The sequence below is a fragment of the Canis lupus genome, chromosome 20, assembly GCF_011100685.1.
Source record: "Canis lupus familiaris isolate Mischka breed German Shepherd chromosome 20, alternate assembly UU_Cfam_GSD_1.0, whole genome shotgun sequence".
In the NCBI taxonomy this organism is placed as follows: Eukaryota; Metazoa; Chordata; class Mammalia; order Carnivora; family Canidae; genus Canis; species Canis lupus.
Genome location: NC_049241.1, coordinates 51,321,325 through 51,337,240, shown reverse-complemented (window position 1 = coordinate 51,337,240; position 15,916 = coordinate 51,321,325). Strand labels below are relative to the sequence as shown.

The 15,916-nt window shown below is 47.9% G+C and overlaps 1 protein-coding gene across 4 annotated transcripts in view; it reads right to left on the bottom strand.

The window, feature by feature from the left end:
* Window positions 1-11,284: 11,284 nt before the first annotated feature.
* Window positions 11,285-15,916, bottom strand: part of DNMT1 (DNA methyltransferase 1) — a 56,281-nt gene continuing 51,649 nt past the window's right edge. For all 4 annotated transcript variants that reach the window (XM_038567349.1, XM_038567347.1, XM_038567348.1 and 1 more), the window contains 7 exons: window positions 15,455-15,621; window positions 14,850-15,027; window positions 13,979-14,174; window positions 13,509-13,675; window positions 13,228-13,344; window positions 11,925-12,015; window positions 11,285-11,644 (listed from right to left, as the gene is read on the bottom strand). In XM_038567349.1, the coding sequence (XP_038423277.1) occupies window positions 11,616-11,644; window positions 11,925-12,015; window positions 13,228-13,344; window positions 13,509-13,675; window positions 13,979-14,174; window positions 14,850-15,027; window positions 15,455-15,621 (945 nt within the window). In that variant the 3' untranslated portion in view covers window positions 11,285-11,615. The remainder of the gene's footprint in view (window positions 11,645-11,924; window positions 12,016-13,227; window positions 13,345-13,508; window positions 13,676-13,978; window positions 14,175-14,849; window positions 15,028-15,454; window positions 15,622-15,916) is intronic.

Sequence of the window (15,916 nt, the reverse complement as noted above, 5' to 3'; positions counted from 1 at the left end):
TAGACAAAATCTTATGCCTAAGTATTTACTTTCTATCATTAGGGAGAAATTAAATGTAACTGGATTGAAATTAGATGTATTTTTTTAAAGATTTATTTATTTATTTATTTATTTATTTATTTATTTGAGACACAGAGAATGAGAGAGAGAGAGACAGAGATACAGGCAGAGGGAGAAGCAGGCTCCTTGCAGGGAGCCCGACGCGGACTCGATCCCAGATCTCCAGGATCACACCCCAGGCTGCAGGCAGCGCTAAACCGCTAAGCCACTGGGGCTGCCCTGAAATTAAATTTAAAGAGGGGCACCTGGGTGGCTCAGTCGATTGAGCTTCTGCCTTCAGGTCAGGTCATGATTTCAGGGTTCTGGGACTGAACCCCGCGTCGGGCTCCCTGCTCAGCAGAGTCGCCTCTCCCTCTGCCCCTCCCCTGCTCCTTCTCTCTCTCTCTCTCTCTCTCTCATAGATAAATAAAATCTTTAAAAGCTTTTTAAAATTAAAAATAATTCCACTTTTCTCCTTTAGAGGGGCAATAATGTAAAAAGGTTGAGAATCTGAGGATCCCTGGGTGGCTCAGCGGTTTGGCGCCTGCCTTTGGCCCAGGGCAGGCCCAGGGTGTGATCCTGGAGACCCGGCATCAGGGCGTGATCCTGGAGGCCCCGGGATCAGAGTCCCACATCAGCCTCTCCGCAGGGAGCCTGCTTCTCCCTCTGCCTGTGTCTCTGCCTCTCTCTCTCTCTCTCTCTGTGTGACTATCATAAAATAAATTGATATGACTATCATATCATAAATTAAAAACAAAAAACAAAAAAATTTTGATATTATCCAGTGCTGGTGAAGATGTAGAGAAAGAAACACTTGCACATATATTAATGCATGAAATTTTGTGAACTTTTCGGATGGAAATTTGACATACTCTAAAAGTTAAAATGAACATATGAATTTTGTTTTATGGTGGCATAGACATTTATCAGTTTCAGGTGTACAACATAGTGATCCAACAATGCAGTGTTCACCACAAGAAATATCGTCATGGGGCACCTGGGGGGCTCAGTGGTTGAGCGTCTACCTTTGGCTCAGGTCGTGATCCAGGGGCCCTGGGATCGAGTCCCGCATCAGGCTCCCTGAGGGGAGTCTGCTTCTCCCTCTGCCTCTGTCTCTGCCTCTGTCTCTGCCTCTCTCTCTCTCTGTCTCTCATGAATAGATAAATAAAATCTTTATTAAAAAAAAGTGCAGTCACCACCTGCCACCATACAAAGTTATTACAATATCATTGATTATTCCCTATGTTGTAGTTTTCACCACCAAGATGTGGTTATAACTGGAAGTTTGTACCTCTTCATCTGATTCACTCATACCTGTTTTCCTTTGAGCAAGCTAGTAATTCCACCTGTGAGAAAAACTTATAAATGTGAAGATGCAAGAATAAATGTACAGTATTGTTCATGAAAGCAATAGGTTAAATAGATTATGGTACACTAAGCCACAATCTATGTAATTAAGGAAGTAGATCCATTTGTGGTTATGTTTAAAATATATACATATATCTTCAAGATACTAGGAGGAAGCAAGATGTAAAAAGGCATAGGTTATAGGGACCAATTCGTATAAATATTTAATAACACATATATGTAGATATATGCAAACTATTTTCTGAAAAGAAATATCAAACTCGGTGCTCCTGGGTGGCTCAGTCGGTTAAGTGTCTGCCTTTGACTCTGATCATGAACTCACGGTCCTGGGATCGAGCCCAGGGATCCTGCTCAGCAGAGAGTCAGCTTCTCCCTCTCCCTCTACCCCTTCCTCCCACTCATTCTCTCCCTCAAATAAATAAAATCTTTTAAAAAAATAAAATAAAATAAAATAAAATAAAATAAAATAAAAAAAAAAGAAAAGAAATACCAAACTCTCTGAGGGATGCTTCAGGAGGAAGACATTAGGGGAAGAAAGCTTGTTTTGCGACTTTTCTACTATATTTAAAATTTTTTACCATGTGTATGTTATTTTGCTTTAAATATAAGTATACACATATATAGGGCAGCCCGGGTGGCTCAGGGGTTTAACGCTGCCTTCAGCCCAGGGCGTGATCTTGGGGTCCATGGATCGAGTCCCAAGTCGGGCTTCCTGCATGGAGCCTGCTTCTCCCTCTGCCTGTGTCTCTGCCTCTTTCTCTCTGTGTCTCTCATGAATAAATAAATAAAATCTTAAAAAAAAAGAAAGAAATCTGAAAACAGTGCATTCATCCTAAATAAGGGATTGGCTCAAGGATTGGCTCAATGTTGCCCCATCTGTGCAAGCGCCACCCCTGGAGAGAAACTGCACATTCGTGGATGCAGAGAAGGATGTTAACCACTAAAGACAGATGCTTCTGGGTGTCTTGATCTGGCTTCATCTTTACTTCCTTTTTGGTGTTTTTCCTTATGGAACACTTTTTCTTAAACATCAGGTATATATCACTGTTACAAAAAGTCAGGTATTTCCTAAGCAAAAATAAGAGGCCCCAGGGGAGCCTAAGGAAGTGAGAAGCTGGAGTCCAAGAGTGGATGGGGAAAAAAAGCTCCCGCAGCTCTTGTGTGTAGCACCAACATTCTTCTACATCCAGAATCTCTGCAGGACAGCAACCAGGACAGCAGCCAGACCAGCTGTGCAAAGCACATGAGGGACATGAGGACCTGCAGGGTATGCCATCCTCCAGCAAGTGGCAGCTTCAGGGCGATTTGCTAGATCTCAGGATGTACAATTCTACCTCTTGGAATTTTCCATAAGAAATAAATGCATGGGGATCCCTGGGTGGCGCAGCGGTTTAGCGCCTGCCTTTGGCCCAGGGTGCGATCCTGGAGACCCGGGATCGAATCCCACGTCGGGCTCCCGGTGCATGGAGCCTGCTTCTCCCTCTGCCTATGTCTCTGCCTGTCTCTCTCTCTCTCTGTGACTATCATAAAAAAAAAAAAAAAAAAGATTAAAAAAAAGAAAGAAAGGAAGAAAGAAATGCATGGGGGCGCCTGGGTGGCTCAGAGGTTTTGGGCCTGCCTTCGGCCCAGGGTGTGACCCTGGAGACCCAGGATTGAGTCCCGCATCGGGCTCCCTTTCATAGAGCCTGCTTCTCCCTCTGCCGGTGTCTCTGCCTCTCTCTGTGTGTGACTCTCATGAATAAATAAATAAAATATTAAAAAAAAAAAAAAGAAAAAAGAAACAAATGCATGGGGGCGCCTGGGTGGCTCAGTGGGTTAAGCCTCTGCCTTCGGCTCAGGTCATGATCCCAGGAGCCCGGTGTTGGGCTCCCTGCTCAGCGGGGAGTCTGCTTCTCCCTCTGCCCCTCCCCCACCCCTTTGTGTTCTCTCTCTCTTTCATGCTCTCTCTTAAATAAATAAAATCTTAATTTAAGGGATCCCTGGGTGGCGCAGCAGTTTAGCGCCTACCTTTGGCCCAGGGCGCGATCCTGGAGACCCGGGATCGAATCCCACGTCGGGCTTCCGGTGCATGGAGCCTGCTTCTCCCTCTGCCTATGTCTCTGCCTCTCTCTCTCTCTCTCTGTGTGACTATCATAAATAAATAAAACTTTAAAAAAAAAATAAACACCCAAAGCAAATGCATCTCCACAAAAAGCCATGTGTTAGAATATTTACAAATGTCCCTGGCAGCTTTATTCACAATGGCCAAAACAGGGAACAACTTGGCTTAGTGTGTGAGGGCTGCCATAACAGACCGGGGGGGCGGGGGTTAAACAACAGAAATATATTTTCTCACAGTCCTGCAGGCTGGAAGTCTGAGATCAAGGTGCTGAGCAGACTGGTTCCCTTGGAAGCCTCTCTCCTTGGCTTTGTAGATGGCCTTCTTCTACGTGTGTCATCACGTGGTCCTTATAAGGACACCAGTCATATTGGATTAGGGCCCACCTTAATGATGTCATTTTAACTCAATTATTTCTGTAAAGGCTCGATTTCCAAATACTTCACATTCTGAAGTCTTAGGGGTTAGGGCTGAAACATGAATTTTGAAACATGAATTTCAGCCCATAACACAACACAAAACTCCATCAGCAGATGAATGGATAACCAAAGACAAACTGTGGTTCATCTCTACAATGGAGCAAAAAGGAGCAAACTAATACCCACGATGACATGGATGCGTATCACAGACACCAAACAATTGATCCCCTAGATACCATTTTTTAAAAAAGATTTTATTTATTTATGCATGAGAGACAAGAGAGAGGTGGAGACATAAGCAGAGGGAGACGCAGGTTCCCTACAGAGAGCCCAATGCGGGACTTGATCCCAGGACCCTGGGATCATGACCTGAGCCAAGGGCAGACGCTCAACCACTGACCCACCCAGGTGCCCCCTGACTTTGATATCATTTGTGTGAAATTCTCAAGCAGGCAAAACCAACCTATACTAACAGAAATCAGAACTGAGATGATCGCTCAGCGTGGATGGGTACCAGGCATCCTTTCTGGAGAATTTCCTATGTGTCCATCTGGGTAATTGATGACACAGGCAGGTAGGTACACGTGTAAACAGTAATCCAGCTGCACTTAAAATCTGGAGAGGAACAAAGCAAAGTTCAGTCACTCTATCTCAGTTCTATTCGTAGCATTTCCCATCCTTTAAATAAAATCAGGGCAGCCCAGGGGGCTCAGCGGTTTAGCGCTGCCTTTGGTACAGGACGTGATCCTAGAGATACAGGATCGAGTCCCATGTCGGGCTCCCTACATGGGTCCTACTTCTCCCTCTGCCTGTGTCTCTGTTGCTCTCTCTGTGTCTCTCATGAATAAATAAATATAATCTTTAAAATTAAATAAATAATTAATTAATTAATTAAATCACCTTGTTCATAGGGCTCCGGGGTGGCTCAGTTGGTTCAGTGTCTGGCTGCCTTCGCCTCAGGTCATGACCTGGGGTCCTGGGATTGAGCCCCGAATCAGGCTTCCTGCTCAGCGTGGTGTCTGCTTCTCCCTCTGCCTCTGCCATGCCCTGCCGCCAGCTTCTGTGTGCACTCTCAAAATCTTAAAAAAATAAAATAAAATCACCTTGTTCGTTGTGGATTTTGTCCACCTGCTTTGGTCTTGAGGCAGGAAGAGACAGTGCTGGTTTGTTGTTCTGCTACATGCCCAGACCAAGCACCAGGTCTGGAATAGAGTTGGTGCTTGGTCAGTGGTTGTAGAACATGATCTACCTAAGTGATCAGTGGTTGTAGGACACTATCCACCTAAGTTTTCTGTTCCTAGTCACAGATGATGACTGCATGTGAATGTGGGCAAAGGTGACAGATGATGGTAGGGCATTGGGCTTCCTCACAACATAAAAAGGGGAAAAGATGCTTGACCACTCATTTTGGCTGTTCTGGGATGCAATGTACTTTCTCTATAGCTTGTCTTTCTTCAAAAATTCAAAACGTGCATGAGAGAGAAAAGCAGGTTGCAGATGGTAAATGTTATTCTATTGCACATATCTAAGTATTTTTAAAGACCTAGAGAATGCTAGGTTTATGGACTCACAGATGTGGGAACGGTAGAAAAACTCAGACAGGAAGGAGACACAGCAAGCAATATGCTGATAGTGGTTACGTCTGGGGAAGCAGCAGATGGGATCTGGGAGCCACAAAAAAGGGTTCTAGCTGTGCCTTGAATGTTTATTTCGTTGACTAACCTGCTGTTGTCGAAACAGGATGGGAGTTCTAAAAAAAAAAAAAAAAAAAAAAAAACTCAACACAGAATTACCATATGATCCAGCAATCCCACTTCTGGGTATATCCTCGAAGGAACTGAAAGTACGGACACAAATAGATATTGGTAACTGTGTTCAAAGTAGCATGCATCACATCGGTGAAAAGTGGAAGCAAGCCCAGTGTCTGTTGAAAAATGAGTGGATATACACAATGGGGTTCATCCATCCAACGGGCTATTATTCAGCCTTAAAAAGGAGGGACTATTCTGACGCCTGCTAAGACACGGACGAACCCTAAGGACATCATGCTCAGTGAAAGAAGCCAGACACAAAAGGACAAATACTGCATGATTCCACTGCCAGGAGGTCCCTGCAGTCAAATTTACAGAGACAGAAAGTAATGATGGGAATTAGGGGTGGGGAGGTAGTGCTTCCTGGGGACAGAGGTTCAGTTTGGAAAGATGAAAAAGTTCTGGAGAGGGGCAGGGGTGAGGACTGCACGACAATGCAAATGTGTTTAATGCTACCGAACTGGACACTGAAGAATGGTTAAAATGGTATTTTATATGTATTTACCATAAAGGGCTTAAATTAAAATTAAAAATTAAATTTAGGGGGCGCCCGGGTGGCTCAGTGGTTTGGCGCCACCTTCAGCCCAGGGCATGATCCTGGAGACCCGGGATCAGTACCATGTCCGGCTCCCTGCATGGGGCCTGATTCTCTCTTTGCCTGCATCTCTGCCTCTCTCTCTCTCTGTGTCTCTCATGAATAAATAAATAAAATCTTTTTAAAAATTAAATTTAAAAATTAAAATTACAATATTAAAGTTTAAAATTAAACACACACACACATGGACATGCACACACCTGAAGCAAACAATGAGATATCACTTCACACCCACAAGAGTGGCTATTATTTCACTAATAAACAAAAATAAGTGTTGGTAAGGATGCAGAGGGGCTTGAACACTTGGGCGTTGCTGATGAGAATATAAAATGGTGCAGATGTTGTGGAAAAGTTTGAGAGTTTCTCAAAAAGTTAAACATAGGAATTGCCTTATGATCCAGCAATTTCACTCCTAGGTATGTGCTCCGAGTAGCTGAGAGAAGGGATTCAGATACTTCTACACCAGGCTCATTGTAGCATGACTCACAATAGCCAGTGGAGACAATCCAAGTGTTCACTGACAGATGAACAAAATGCGGTGTGTCAGACAATGGAGTGTTATTCAACCCAAAAAATAATGAAGTTCTGACGTCTGCCACAACATGGATGAACATCAAAAACATGCTAAATGAGGGGTGCCAGGGTGGATGGTTCAGTCGGTTAAGCAAGTGACACAAGTATCACAAAAATAAGCAAATTCAGCATATTGGCTAGGTTTTCTTGATTTTTTTGGGGGGGGTGATTTTATTTATTTATTCATGATAGACAGAGAGAGAGGTAGAGACATAGGCAGAGGGAGAAGCAGGCCCTTACCACCCTCCTCCTCTCCCCTCGGGGAGCCTGATGCAGGACACAACCCCAGGACCCCAGGATCACGACCTGAGCCAAAGGCAGACACTTATCCACTGAAACACTCAGGCGCGCCAGCAGGTTGGCTAGGTTAAAAACAACAACCCACCACACATAGTACACAAAGTCAATAATCAATACAAGTCAGTCTTTAGAGGCAAAGGACCACTGCTTAGAAAGTAACATCCTTCCCCTCTCCATCTCCCCCCAAAGAACAAAATAGAAATCCCTTTTATGTCGGTGATGGAAAGGTTAAATACCTAGGAATCAAGCTAAGAAATCTGCAGTATCGAGGCGCCCCTGGGTGGCTCAGCAGTTGAGCATCTGCCTTCAGCTCAGGACATGATCCCAAGGTCCTGGGTCAAGTCCTGCATCAGCCTCCCCACAGGGGAGCCTGCTTCTCCCTCTGCCCATGTCTCTAACTCTCTCTCTCATGAATACATTTTTTAAAAAAGATTTTATTTATTTATTCATGAGAGACACAGAGAGAAAGAGAGGCAGAGACACAGGCAGAGGGAGAAGCAGGCTCCATGAAGGGAGCCCGATGTGGGACTCGATCCCAGGTCTCCAGGGTCATGCCCTGGGCTGAAGGCGGCGCTAAACTGCTGAGCCACCCAGGCTGCCCAAATAAATAAAATCTTAATGAAAAAAATTGCAGTGTCAGGACACCTGGGTGGCTCAGTTGCTTAAATGTCCAGCCCTTGATTTTAGCTCAGGTCATGATCTCAGGGTCTTGGGATCGAGCCCCTCAGGCTCTGTACTCAGTGCAGTCGGCTTGGGATGCTTTCCCTCTTCCTGTCCTTCTGCCCCTCCAGCAGCACACACATGCACACTCTCTAAAATAAATAAAATCTTTTTTTTAAAAAAAAGAAAGAATCTGTAGTATCTAAATGAAGACTTTGAAATGTTGAGGGACATAAAAATATCTGTTAACCAGGGTTGACCCTATTCTTAGAAAGGCAAGCTTGTCATTAAGATTAGTTTTCCCCATAAGTCTATAAATTTAATATAACCACTATAAAAATAGCCACTAGGATTTTAGAAGATATGCCACATCTAAAGTTTGACACTGTCACTCAACCACTAGAAATGTCCGTAGATGTGGATTCAGACACAGGAACAAATGTACACACCATCATTTGACCAACTGCCTGCCCACTGAGGCACAGTAGTTTCTAAATACAAAAGGATAAAAAAATAAATTTTTAAAAAGATTTTATTTATTTATTCATGAGAGACACAGATCGTGGGGCAGAGATGAAGGCAGAGGGAGAAGCAGGCTTCATGCAGGGAGCTTGATGTGAGACTCGATCCTGGAACTCCGGGGTCACAACCTGAGCCAAAGGGAGACTCAACCACTGAGCCACTCAGGCGTCCCAAAAACAAAGTTTTTAAGTAAACTTTTTTTTTTTAAAAGAGGGCAGGAGTACGAGTTGGGGAAGGGGCAGAGAGAGAAGCAGGCTCTCCACTGAGCAAGGAGCCCGCTGCGGGGCTCAATCCTAGGACCTGGGATCATGACCTGAGCTGAAGGCAGACACTTAACCAACTGATCCACCCAGGCGCCCCCAAAAGTAAACTATTTTTTTTTATTTGTAAAGATTTTGTTTATTCATGAGAGACCGAGAGAGAGAAAGGCTGAGACAGGCAGAGGGAGAGGCAGGCTCCATGCAGGGAGCCTGATGTGGGACTCGATCCCAGGTCTCCAGGATCATGCCCTGGGCTGAAGGCAGCACTAAACCACTGAGCCACCCAGGCTGCCCGTGTAAACTGTTCCATAAGCCATTTTTAAGTAATCTCCACACCCAACATGGGCCCAAACTCACGACGCTGTGATGGAGATTTGCACACTGCACTGACTGAGCTAGCCAGGCGCCCCGATAAACAGTTTAAAATAAAGGCATTCCTTCTACTTAGTAAGTAGGGACAAGCTGGTGATAGACATCAACACAGAGGAGTCCCAAAAACATTATGCTGAGTGAAAAACCAGATGCATGAGCCTACATTGAACTGAATAGCTCTAAGTCCTCTATGGAGACCCAGTTGGACCAGGGGTTGCCTGGCAGCAGGGGAAGGGGAGCAGTGATGGGGGGGAGGGGGCATAAGTGGTTTCTGCAGCCATGGAAACGTTCTACAGCTTGAGGATGTGGGTTCATTTATCAACATACAAGTGGTACGTTCAGGACTGGTTTCTAATAGACCCTGACAGAAACAAAACAGAACCAAACCAAGGGCTCAGCAAGACATCTGCAAGGAGAACAGCCTTTGAGGTGTAGTTTTAATCAGTGGCACCGTTTAGAGCAGGGAAAAGACAGACACGCTGGACTCGGGCAGAGGAGGACCTCAGAAGGAGGTAAGGATTCTGTTGTCTGGGTCAAGGGGTCTAGGAATGGGGAAAAGGTTTAACATAATTGTCATTCTACTCACAATATACTTAAAAAAAAAAAAAAAAAGAGGAAGGGGGGAAGGGGCAGAGGGAGAGAGAATCCTGAAACAGTCTCCCCCACCGCCCCCCCACCCCCAGCACAACCTGACGCAGGGCTCAATCCCATGACCCTGATTGTGACGGGAGCCAAAAATCAAGAGTCGGATGTTTAACGGACTGACTCACCCAAGCACCCCCTCACAATATACTTTCTAAATGAAATGTTTAGCTTTTAAAAAAGTAGGGGGGCAAACAATGTATAACAGGAAAATAAAACCCGATAGGGGAACTTTACCAGGTACTAAGTCAAGCTGCTGTGTTTACCACATATATTTGCTACCTGGGGTAGCAAGCCGAGGGGTTTATTTTCATCCTTACAAAAGCAATGTTAAAAAGGAGAGGTCACAGAAATAAAGAAAGCACTAGTCTGTGCTCTGGGGGACAGGGATAATGGAAGGCTCTGAATAATGGAAAAGCAGACAAATAGAAATCTAACCCCTAAAAATAAGATTCCTATATGGCAAAGATGGGACAACTCAACAAGGATTAAAGAAGCAAAACCCAGGATAGGCAAAAGGGAAGTTGGCACTGCTGGTGGGAGCAGCATTAAAAGCTTTAGAGGGAGGGGCACCTGGGTGCCTCAGTGGTTTGAGCTTCTGCCTTCAGCTCAGGGCGTGATCCCAGGGTCGTGGGACCAAGTTCTGCATAGGGCTCCCAGCATGGAGCTTGCTTCTCTTTCCTCTGCCTGCGTCTGTCTCTCAAGAATAAATAAAATCTTTCAAAGGAAGAAGGAAAACAAAACAAAAATGTTTACACTCAATGATCCAGGAACCCCCAATATTTCCCAGAAAGAGACCGAAAAGCATGTACTACGATGTTCAACACAGCCCTCTTTCGAACAGTCTAACAGGAGGGACACCTCTAACCTCTTGGGATGGAGGTGGTTTTAAGTTTTTATGTTTGGACTATGTGTAGTCCCTTCACTCCTATGACTAAGATGCCTGTGACTCACCGAGGGGAGAGCTACAGCTAGAGGGCCACCGAGCACACCATTTACGGGTAGAGGCGGTGGGACAGGTATTACTTACCATCTTACCAGTGGTCCTCTGTGTCGTGTGTGCTGGTGACTAACACTTCTTTGTCTGCTTCTGCTTTGTTGGCATTTTATAGCCAAGTCCTTTCCCAAAGACAAACCAAAGAAATGGTTTGTTGGTCTTAGAATTCAGGATTCAATTAGGCTGACTTCCCAGAGAGCCTACCTAACAGATTCTTACATGGAGGGTGTATCAGTGGCCATCAGCCAGGGCTCTTGAGTGATGCCACTCTTATTCCTCCACCATCCACTACACAGGGCTTCTACTCTCATGGTCACAAGAGACTTGAGTGCTGCACCACCAGGCATCCCACTCCAGTCTAGAGCAAAGAAGGGCTACAATGCAGAAGGCCAACTAAGACTTGCTTTAGAAGATTTTCCTGGAAGCCACACTATCAAGTTCCACTTGCATCTCATTGGCCAGAATGGTCACAAGTTAACCCCCATCCCCCAGCATGTACATGGCACACCCGAAATGCTCCAAACCTCAAAGCTCTGTGGAGTCCCCTTCAGCTCTGAGGAACCCGTGCTCATCCAGACTCAGCTGAGAGTCAACCAGAAGCCCCTCAAATCACAAGTCACCAGCCAGGGTGATTTATAGGAGAGATTTATTTGAAGAAATATTACAACATATAAAAACTACATAAAGTCTTAATTTCCACTCATACAGTGGTAGATTTGATATAACGCATAATAAAAAACTTTTAAAATCCAGAATGCACAAAGTACTGCACAGTTTGATCACTAAGTCATTAGTTGATAAGCAAACCTCACAGAACAGCTCCATGTCAGCCAAGGCCACAAACACTGTGAACGACACATTTGAACTGACAGATTTTGACATGTTAGAAATACAACATCAGTGCATGTTGGGGATCCCTGGTGCCAGAAACAAGGGCGACGGGAGGGCAAAACTAGTCCTTAAGCAGTTTCTTCCTCCTTGGTTTTAACTAAAGAAAAATAAAAGGCAGAGTCATTACAGAGCACACATAGATTACCCTAAGCAGCGGGCAAGCGGAACAGGTTCAAATTGGGGGCTACGTTAATAGCCAGGTGTTGACGCTAATGGCCCACCAAATAAGCACCAGCAGGAGCTCGGAATGCATATCCAGTGAGACTGCAACTGCTCACAGGGGTTCCCTAGGGATTCTCAGGCCGCCTGGGCTAGGGTCTGAGCCAGGCCTGACGAGAGGGTCCCCCCCAGCTGCACGCCCGTTGCCCCCACTGTACCTGAGGCACTCTCTCGAGCTTTGGCCAACATACAGCGCTTGATCTCCAAGCCGATGGCTTTGGCCAGGGGCGGTGGCACAGCATTTCCCACCTGCAGGAGGCAAGGGGGAGATGCCTGGCTTGGTGTGGCCGGGGTCAGCACCAGCTCCAGGTCTTCTGCTCCTATGGGCCACCAGAGCCCTTCCGCCACGATGGCTCTGGGACCCTCCCATCTGCCCACCTTCACACCCCAAACCTGATGTCAAGGGGCCTTTAAAGGGCTTTAGGTAAACTCAGATCCAGGGCAGCCAGGGTGGCTCAGCGGTTTAGCGCTGCCTTCAGCCCAGGGTGTGATCCTGGAGACCCCGGATCAAGTCCCACGTCAGGCTCCCTGCATGGAGCCTGCTTCTCCCTCTGCCTGTGTCTCTGCCTTTCTCTCTCTGCCTCTCTCTCTCTCACAAATAAATAAAATCTTAAAAAAAGAAAATTGCTTCTTTAAATAAACTTAAAAAAAAAGTTTATTTATTTATTTATTTATTTATTTATTTATTTATTTATTTATGAATGAATGAATGACAGACAGAGAGGCAGAGACACAGGAGGAGGGAGAAGCAGGCTCCATGCCGGGAGCCCAATGCGGGACTTGATCCCAGGAATCCAGGATCGTGCCCTGGGCTAAAGGCAGGCGCTAAACCGCTGAGCCACCCAGGGATCCCCAGAAAATTGCTTCTTTAAAACAAAAAAAACCTCAGATCCAGATATAGAAGTCACCATGCTTCACTTCTAGCTAAGAGAGGTTGTTTCTAGAGAACAGGACTTGGGCAGTGGCAAGGCAGGGGGGTTTCTGCTCTAATCCCTAGGCGCTGCTGGCTTTGTGAGCCTCGTGCAGGCATTACTTGGGCAGAAATATGCTTAAGAAACACCGAACTCAACCCCCCCTAAGATCAGTGAGAGACTCTTGGTTCATTCCTACCACTGCACATTTACTCTGCTCCCTCACTGGAGTTCAGGGCCCTAGAACTTCCCACCTTGGGCTAAACCTGCCTCGAAGCTGTAAATGGCAGCTGACGTGCTTAAAAATGCCTGACCATGAGTCCCTGGGCCCTAGGGACAGGGTCCCCTTTCCTGGGAGTACTGAGGCCAACCAGCCACTGGAATCTGGGCACTCAGTGTCCCCTTAGAAGGGACCATGTGAGTCCTGCCGACACACCCTTCCCCTGGGTCAGGCAGAGGGGCCTCTCTCCCCTTATGGCCTCTGTGGGACACCACTGAGTCCCTCATCAAGGACGGAGGAAAAGCAGGCCCCGCTCTACTCCCCACTGACCTGTCGGTGTTTATCTAGGATGTTGCCAAACAGCCGGTAGGTATCCGGGAAGCCCTGGGAACGGGCACACTCCCGCACGCTCACGACGCGGTGCTGCTCAGGGTGGAGAACACGGCCCTGGGGGTGAAAGGTTAAGGTGGGGAAGGGGAACAAGACTGGGCCCACCAGCCATTCGGGGCAGGAGGAGGGAAGTGAGGAGCACTAGCTTCCAATGGGCCATTCCCACTGGCTGACCCCGTGCTGCTGTCCCCTCCCAGGCATGACCCAGCCCTCAGACCCACCTGCTTGCCCATGGGCTCAGGGTTGGTGACGGTCGTGCTGAAGAAGCCATCCCACTCCAGACGTCCGTAGAGGCCGGCCCAGTGGTTGTGCCTGTTCCCGGTGTGGGGCAAGCACCAGGGGATGAGGGTGTTGAACTGTCTAGCCGCGGAGTCACAAGCTTTGCCCGCTAGAAGAGAGAGTTGCAATGAGACTGTGGTTCTAGAATGGGAGGGACAGAGCAGCCAGCAGTCCCCATCCACAAAGCTTTATCATTTGATGCTCTCAGCATCTATTTATAGCAGAGATGTGTGCATTTGGCTTGTCTGTGCCTCACTTGGGGCTTCAGGTCAGGGAGTGGCAGTCCCTGGTATCTCCTGCCAGGAGCCCCCTGGACTGCTGCAGGTGATCAGAATCTAAGGGGGCAAGGGGCAAGGGTGTTGAAAGTAAAACCCAAGGGAAACCCCACCCAGGGCATGAGTAGGGTCCCCACCTTCCACACAGGAGCAGACCCCACGGAGGGCCCCAGTGCTGCTGCAGCCATTTTTCTTGTCATGGTATGTGTACCGCAGCTTCCTGGCCATGGTGCCATCAGAGAGCCGCACCTCAATGTTCGGCAGGTCACGCCAGTCTGAGCCTGGGGCCAGAGGGATGTGCCGCATGCGGGCGGCCACCAATGCACTCATGTCCTGAAAAGGCACAGCAGGACTCAGCTGTCACTTCATCCAGGGAGCATTTAAGCCCCTGAGGTAGTCTGGGCACTTCCATTCTAGGCACTGGAGACATCAGTGATGAGGAACCTCAAAGGGGTTTGTACCACATCTTGGGAGATAAACAGTAGCCCAAGTCCACAACCTGGGGACTGCGTGTGCCATGAAGGTAACAGAGCAGGGACCTGGAAGAGCCTGGAGGAGAACGGGTGAAGGGACAGCTTAGGGCAAGCTGAGAGGGTTTCTCGGAGGTGGTGATATATGAGCTGAGCCCTGCAGGATCAGAGAACCAGCTACAGGAAGAACTGGGTTTGGTGCATCTGGGAGAACACAGAGAACATGGGCAGAAGAGATGAGGTCAGTCAGGGGGGTAGTGGCCTGACACCTATTTAGGAAGAGCAGGAGCTCTGACGCTCTAAGTGACGGTGTGCTGCAGAGGGCACAGATGGTAGTGGCAAAAAGAAGAACAGGAGGCGAGGTGGGGGTGGGGGGGAAGAGCCAGCTGAGAGGACACTGACTGAGGGTGAGCAGGAAGGGACCAGGCTCAGACCCTGCTTCCGACCCCAAGCCCTGGCTGGGCTCCAACCACACATCCCATTCTCATGGGGCCACTGGTCCAAGCAGGCCAGCGCTGCTCTGCCAAGGTGCCATTACCTTACAGATGTGATCCCTGAGGATGGGCTGGTACTGGGAGCCCCGGAGCTGCCTCTGGAACCAGGACTGAGGCTCCCCGTTGTACAGGATCTCGAGTGCCGAAGCTCCATTCCGGACCTCAGGGAGGTCAGACATTGTGTCCCGCACGGTGATGGTTCGGAACGGGCCCGAGCTTAACCTGCAACAGCACGGCAGATAGCTGAGGACTCTGGGGATCCAGGGCCCTGCTGCCCCTCCCATCACAGCTACCATATCCTGACTGCTGCCACTGACCCCTCCGGGTAGGATGACCTAGCTCAGAAGTCAAAGGGCCGCCCAAGGTCACAAGGGCAGCATTTTTCTTAGACCCTGTCTACGATGAGGATGAGCTAGGGTATGGGCTCCGCTCACTACTACAGCCAGGTCCAATTGCTGCCCTGCGTGCAGCGCTCACCCAGAGTCAGGGCAAGACCAAAGGTTTGGTATAGTGCTTGTGCGCCAGGCCAAACACCACACTGACTGCTCTAACACATTCTCCTCACTCAGGCCTCTTGAGAGACCTGTCGGTAAGCAAACCTCCCAGGTAACACAAGCACCATACACAGTGGGGCAAGCGGGGCTCCCACCTGGTTATGTTACTGACAAACTTCTTGTCATCCACCACGACACTCAGCTGGCAGGCCCGGGGCGCGAACACATGCAGCGGCTCTGGGAACAGGGGAAGCTTCTCCCCAGGTGCCGCAGCCAGGATGATGGCCCGCCTCCGAGTCTGGGCCACGCCATACTGACCAGCCTGAGGAGAGGGCCAGACACGCACAGTCAAGCGGGCACTTCCAACCAGCCCCTAATAAACTCAGCAGGTTTACCCCCAATAAGAGTAAGTGGGACAAAATGAAGGACAAAAGATCCTGTGCGATGGCCACTAGTCTCTGGAGAAGATGGGAGTAAACCCTGCTGGCATTTCCAGCCAGCTCTTTTGAGAGCTCTACGAGAGAGCTCATGATCTCAGCACTTGGGAGAAAAGCAGGCAGAGAGCCACGGAGCCCTGCTACTGACCTAGCAGCAAGTGGGCATAAGAGCTGCCAACA